Source organism: Hibiscus syriacus, unplaced genomic scaffold, assembly GCF_006381635.1.
Source record: "Hibiscus syriacus cultivar Baekdansim isolate YM2019G1 unplaced genomic scaffold, ASM638163v2 tig00003151_pilon, whole genome shotgun sequence".
Lineage (NCBI taxonomy): Eukaryota > Viridiplantae > Streptophyta > Magnoliopsida > Malvales > Malvaceae > Hibiscus > Hibiscus syriacus.
The window spans coordinates 810,123-817,001 of NW_024061964.1; the positions used below are offsets into that span (position 1 = coordinate 810,123).

General features: G+C 29.4%; 1 protein-coding gene across 1 annotated transcript; it reads left to right on the forward strand.

The window, feature by feature from the left end:
• The first annotated feature begins 4,617 nt into the window (after positions 1-4,617).
• Positions 4,618-6,586, forward strand: LOC120175230. The gene is made up of 2 exons (XM_039181902.1): positions 4,618-5,140; positions 6,066-6,586. Exons 1-2 carry the CDS (start codon positions 4,618-4,620, stop codon positions 6,584-6,586), a joined length of 1,044 nt encoding a protein of 347 aa, XP_039037833.1.
• Positions 6,587-6,879: the final 293 nt, after the last annotated feature.

A 6,879-nucleotide genomic window follows, 5' to 3' on the forward strand; every position in this document is an offset into this window, starting at 1 on the left:
AATTAACCATTTTTTTTAATTTATATAACAATTGAATATTTTTTAATTAAAAAATAGTTTACAATTAATTTGAATAATAATTAGTTGTGAATAATTTATTTAATTTTTAATAATTTATTTAAACAAATAATTTGTTTAATTTTTTATCCTTAACAAACATTTAAAAGACAAATACACATTTTTGTAACTTTAAACCATTGGGTCAATTGTTTGGGCGCTTGTTGCTCTATACCCCAAGACCTTGGTTTGATTCTCCTTGAGCTCTCTTTTTTTCATTTCAATTTGTGGTGACACGTGTCACCACCTGATTAGATAAAAAAATTATTTAATTAAATAATTTAAAATTCATAAATAAAACATTCCAATCATGTATTGACACATGTTACGTTCTATTTGTATAGTTAAATTTATTTAATTGAATTAAAATAGTGACTAAATTAATAGAATATGTTAATATTAAGGACCAAATATATAATTATGCCAATTTTATTAACGAATACATCACCACATCTGTTAAAAATTAACGGTCGAGCTAATAAAATAGTTGGGTGGTATGATTGATTCAATTAAAAGTTCGATGGTCAAATTGATTTTTGACCATAGTTTAGTGGTCTTCCGTGTAGTTTACCCAAAATTTTAATAGTTAAGGATAGTTTGGTCATTTTCTCTATAAGACATTCGGATCATTTTCTTACTTAGGGGTACTTTGATTTTTCTCTTATTCATAGGGGTATTCTAGTCATGTTCTTACTCGTATCAATTTATTCTTTTCATTACCTCTGATAATTTCACACTTAGACACAAAAGTAATTTAGTCATTTGAATTTATAAGAGCATTTTAGTAATTTTCTCACTCGATCGTATTTCATACATTTAACAGATTATGAAAAGAGTACTTAATTAACTATTAATGGATCTTATAATATTTTAGTAATTAGGACTAAAAGCATTTTGGTCATTTATGTTACTCGAGGGCATTTTAATCTTTTACTAAAAACTTAACTCACAATTCTTGATTCTTATGACATTCTCATAAAATTCTATGCTTTTATGTTCATTACTAATAATTAATATTCATTATTTATGATATCTAATCGTTTTAGTTCTAGAATTTTTTTTCGAGAATTCATAAATTGGTTTTAGTTAACGGTTTGAAAATCTTTTTTTGGTTTCCATTAAATTTCTATTTTATAAGTAATGAAACCAGACTTCAATCTCTTAAATGTATATTAAATATCATATTATGAAATCAAATAAAAATAATTAATCGTCAATCTTCATATTTATTTAATACAAAATTCACATAATCAATAGGTAATCTATTATTTTTTTAATAATATAAGATGATAACAAAATAATATATGTTTAAAGCTCTTTTAATCTGTTGACAAAGTACAAATAGTGGCGGAACACAAGATAGATTAGTGGGATCATGCCCCCTAAATTTTAAAAATTATAATTTATACCCTTGAAACTTTTTAAAAAATTAATTTGATCCCCTCAAAATTTTTAGAAATTCATATTAAATTTAATTTTTTTAATGTTGTTAATTAAAACGCATATGATATTAATGATATTAATGTCTGCATATGAATACTGTTCAACTCTGTATTTATATATTTATTTATACATGCATTGCACTTTATCTATATTTTTAATTTTCTGACTGCCGGAGGTCTTCCACGGAAGCTACTCTCAACCTGGCGTTGGGGGCAGCCTACTATCCTACCTCCCCCTTACCCCATTACATATAGGAATTGGGTTTTGTTATTGTTGTTAATTAAAACCCCTCCCATGTTTTTTAAAAATTCTCATTAAGCATCTCAAATTTTTTTTTTAAAAAAATTAGTTATACCCTAATTTTTGGAAAAAGTACAAACTAAACTCTTCAAAAAATTTAAAATTTTTAATTTAAACTTCTTAATTTTTTTAAAGTTTTAACTTGACCTCCTCCAAACTCTATCACCAAATTTCACACTGTATACTACCTAGAGACGCTTCTACTTAAACCTAAAATTTATATAAAAATTAATATTTTCTTTCATTAATGAGATCACTTGATGAATTTAATAATTAATTTATTATTTAATTCAATAATAGGATTCAATTAATAGCACTGACTGGACCATCAACAAAAGCAAATCACCTGATTTATCGTTGAATAGTGTTAATTTATTTAATATAAGTTAATTAATGAGACGAATCTAAATAACGTGGCCTTCTGGAAGCTGGAATATCGGCACATGGGTTTATCGATAAGTCAAATCTTGTACGACAACCTGTACTGTTCAATTTATATTTGGATTCATCCAAACCCAATTTGTTAAAAATGCTAACGTGACACGATCTTAATATACCGTTAAAAAAGAATATTATTGATTTTATTATTATTTAAATAATTAAATCGGTAAAAAATTATCAGAAACATTATTATTTTTATAAGTTTTATTATTATTAGGCGTTTTACCGGATTTGATAAAACGTGACCAATTTTATTATTTTTCTACCAGTTTTGTTATTGTTGGATACTTTTACCGAAAATATTAAAAAAATTGATATTTTAAGTAAAAATAATAATAATTTTAATAATTTTTTACTGATTTTATTATTTAAATAATAACAAAACTAATAATGTCTTATTTTAACTATATTAGATTTGAAGTTTTAATAATGGATAACACACCGAGTGGTTTTAATAATTGAAAGAGGTATTGTTATCCTTTTATGTTTGAGTTTGAGTACGGCAGGTATATGTGTTGTCAATAGTTAAGAAATATTGTAAACAGATGTTAAATAATAGGTGAGTGATCAAATAAGTAGTTTACCTTTAATAATTTGAGAACATTAAGTATTTAGTCAGTTATTCACGTAGTTCTGTTTTGGTCAACTAGCTTATTTTATCTTTCAAAATCATATATAATTTTATATTTTGGTTATGCGTTGGTTATTCATCATCAAAAAATGACAATGATGTTAACATATCACTATAAGATAATGCAACATCGTCATTAAAAAATAAAAAATGACACATCAACAGTTTTGTTTATTTTTTAGCGGTGGATAACTGAAACGAAACTAAAACATAATAGGGTAAAGTATAAAAATGGTCCCTCAACTATAGAATACTTATTTGTTGACTCCCCCGACTATTAAAAGTTATAAAATGATCTCCCGACAATAGGGTGTTGCTTTGTTGAGTCTCTCAACTTTTAAAAGGTACAAAATGGTCATCTCACTATTCATTATGTTCCGAAATTGTCATTTTTCGTTAAAAATTTAACTATCATCTAGCTGGACATTAACATGTTGACTGAGATATGATAGTAATTTGATATTATGAGATTCAAATTTTATCATATCTCAGTCAGCAAGTTAACATCCAGTTCAGATTGTTGTTAATTTTTTAACAGAAAATGACGATTTTGGAATATAATAAATAGTCGGGTGACCATTTTGCAACTTTTAATAGTTAGAGAACTCAAGAAAATAATATCCTATAGTCGGGGGACCATTTGTGTACTTTACCCAACATTATATTAAGTATGATTTTAAAAATTAATAGTTATGGGACCAAAACAAACCCATGAGAATAAGTAGGTTAGTAAATACATAATTTACCCTAATAATTTATATGAAAAACCAAATGATCAAACAAATACGCTAGTTGACAAGTCTAATTAAGAAGCCTGAAAAGTTTTAGAGCAAATCACGCGTAACTAAGAAGCATTATCATATGGGGTCCTACGAACGTAGAAAGGCAGGCAACACATCCCACGGCTAAATTGATGCCACTTTAACATGGGCGATTACTCTTCCCTTTCCACTTGCGTATAAAACTAAGGGTAGGTAACCCTTTTTAGTACGTACTTCGCCTTCAAACAATTCCTCTGCTGTTTCCACACCACAACAATGGCTTGGTTACTCACTTTTTGCTTTTCTCTCATATTCTCTCTATGTAATTGCTATCGTACTCCAGTCAGTCCCCCGTATCATGATGGTAAATACTCAACTTTTCTTTACTATTTCAACTTCTCTTATAATCCATTTAAAAGAACTTACAAAGGGAACGAATCAAGTTGTTTCAGTGATTAAGAGATTTGTTGTTATACTTTGAGGTTTTGGGTTCAAAAATCATGTATATATGAGTATGAGAGTTCATTGTCAAGGAGTTTATAGTCTTTTAATAGATACTAATTTGTATTCACCTAAAAAAAATTTACAAAGGACCTATGTTTTTCGGGTAAACTACTTATTTAGTCACTCACGTATTATTTAATTTCTGTTTTAGTAATTAAATTATTAGTTTTTTTTCCAAAATCATATCTAATGTTATGTGTTAGTTTTGTTTTGATCATCCATCCTTAAAAATTAGTGGTGATGCTAACGTGACATTTTTCTTTAATTATTTTTCGATGATGACGTGACAATTACCCAACGGTGATATATCAACATCATTGTTACTTTTTTAATAGTGGGTGACTAAAATAGAATCAAACGTAACGTTAAATAATGATTTGTAAAAAATTAGGTGGGTGATCAAAACAAAAACTAAGTAATAAGTGGGTGATCGGATAAGTAGTTTACCCTTTTGTTTTGGCATTATACAACACGAGTGCAATGAACTGTTTCACGCTTTGTTCAGGATTTTTAAACAATGGTAACTTTGAACAAGCACCCAAGAAAGAAAATCTAAACAAAACAGTGATAGTGGGAAAACACTCACTTCCGGGATGGGAAATCGACGGCCTGGTGGAGTTTGTTTCCGGTGGTCCGCAACCTCGAGGGTTTTACTTTCCGATCCCCCGCGGAGCACATGCTGTTAGGCTCGGCAACGAGGCTTCCATCTCTCAGAAGCTGAGTGTGAAGGCTGGATACATTTACTCCCTTACGTTTGGTGCCACAAGGACTTGTGCTCAAGACGAGGAGCTCGGGATCTCCGTCCCCGGTCAAACCACCGACATCTCAATTCAGACGTTGTATGGTGCCGATGGAGGCGACACTTTGGCTTTGGCATTCAATGCAACAGCTAATGTGGTTAAGGTTACATTTCATAACCCTGGGATTCAAGAAGATCCTACTTGTGGACCTCTCTTGGATGCCGTTGCAATCAAACAAATGTCTCCCCCAAGATATACCAAAGGTAATTTAACTTGTAATTTCTCAAGGAAATGATTTCATACATGTCTTTGGAATGATTCATCATCTAATACGTTTACTTCCCAAAAAATTTCAAAATTATTATATATTTTAGATAAATTTTTATATTTTATATTGATTATATGTTTTTACAATTTAAAATTTTGGGTAAACTACATGTTTAGTACCAAACTATTACTTTTGTTCTATTTTGGTATATAAACTTTAATTTTTTCTCAAACCATATTTAACATTTAGTTTAGGTTTCATTTTGGTATCTCGTCCGTTAAAAACTTAATGAAACTTTGTATGTGACATTTTATGGGTAAATTACATCATTCATCGCTCAACTATCTTCTCACTTCTATTTTGGTCACTAAAGTTTAATTGTTTTGAATTTAATGACTTAACTTTCAAATTAGTCTTGTTTTAATTACTCTAACTTATTTTATTAACATATGAGGGGGATTTGATTTAGGGTTTGTGGTATAACTTTTGAGTTTGGGTATAATGTTGAATTTATTTTTTTTATTTTAATTATATATTAATAAAATAATAAAAATGTCATGTCACAAAAAATATTAATAAATAAATTAGAGTGATTAGAACATGAACAATTTGAAAGTTGAGTAATTAAATTGAAAATTTTCAAACTTTACCGATCAAAATAGGAGTGAGAAGATAGTTGAGTGATGAATGATGTAATTTTACCATAAAAAATGACATGTTAAGTTTTTACCACCAGGGTACCAAAATGAAACCTAAATTAAATGTTAAGTATGATTTTGAAAAAAACAGTTTAGGTACTAAAATGAAACAAAAGTGATAGTTGAAATACTAAAAATATAATTTACCCTAAAATTTTATAATTTTCATCCTAATTTTATAAATTTGTCTAGTAACATAAAATAATTGGTGCGTCCATGCAGGTAACCTTGTTAAAAACGGTGGATTTGAGAATGGTCCACTTACCTTCAAGAACTTCTCAACAGGGGTCCTCTTGCCTCCAAAGAAGCTAGACAGAATCTCAACACTCCCTGGCTGGATCATTGAATCACTAAAACCAGTAAAATACATCGACAAGAAGCACTTCTCGGTTCCTTCCGGACAGTTTGCCGTCGAATTGGTAGCTGGAAGAGAGAGTGCCATCGCCCAAATCATCAGAACAGTTGCCAACAAATTCTACATTCTCACATTCACCATCGGCGATTCCAGGAACGGGTGCCATGGATCCATGATGGTTGAAGCATTTGCGGGCAAGGAAACTCTCAAGGTCCCATACGTATCACAAGGCAAAGGTGGATTCAAGACAGCAAGTTTTAGGTTCCAAGCGTTGTCTGCTAGGACCAGAATTACGTTTTACAGTGCCTATTACCATACAAAGTTGGAGGATTATGGGCATATGTGTGGCCCTGTTCTGGATGATGTGATTGTTCGTCCTGTTTCTTAGTCCAAGGTTGGATTCAACCTTCCATCCCATTAAAATGGTCCCTTTTAAATTTTAAAGTGGTCCCATTAAAAATGTCCTATTAGAAAAATCAACAATAACACTTACATCTTCCATTTTACCCTTTATCATATTTCAATTTACAAATTATTAAAAAAAAAGTAAAATTTCAATTCGTTATCCCATCAAAACAAATGTCAAACATGTGGAAAGTAAAAGTTGACTACATTAAAATTTTAAAATGCTAAACATAAAAATCTAAATAAGTTTAACTCTATCATCATAACTAGACTTTC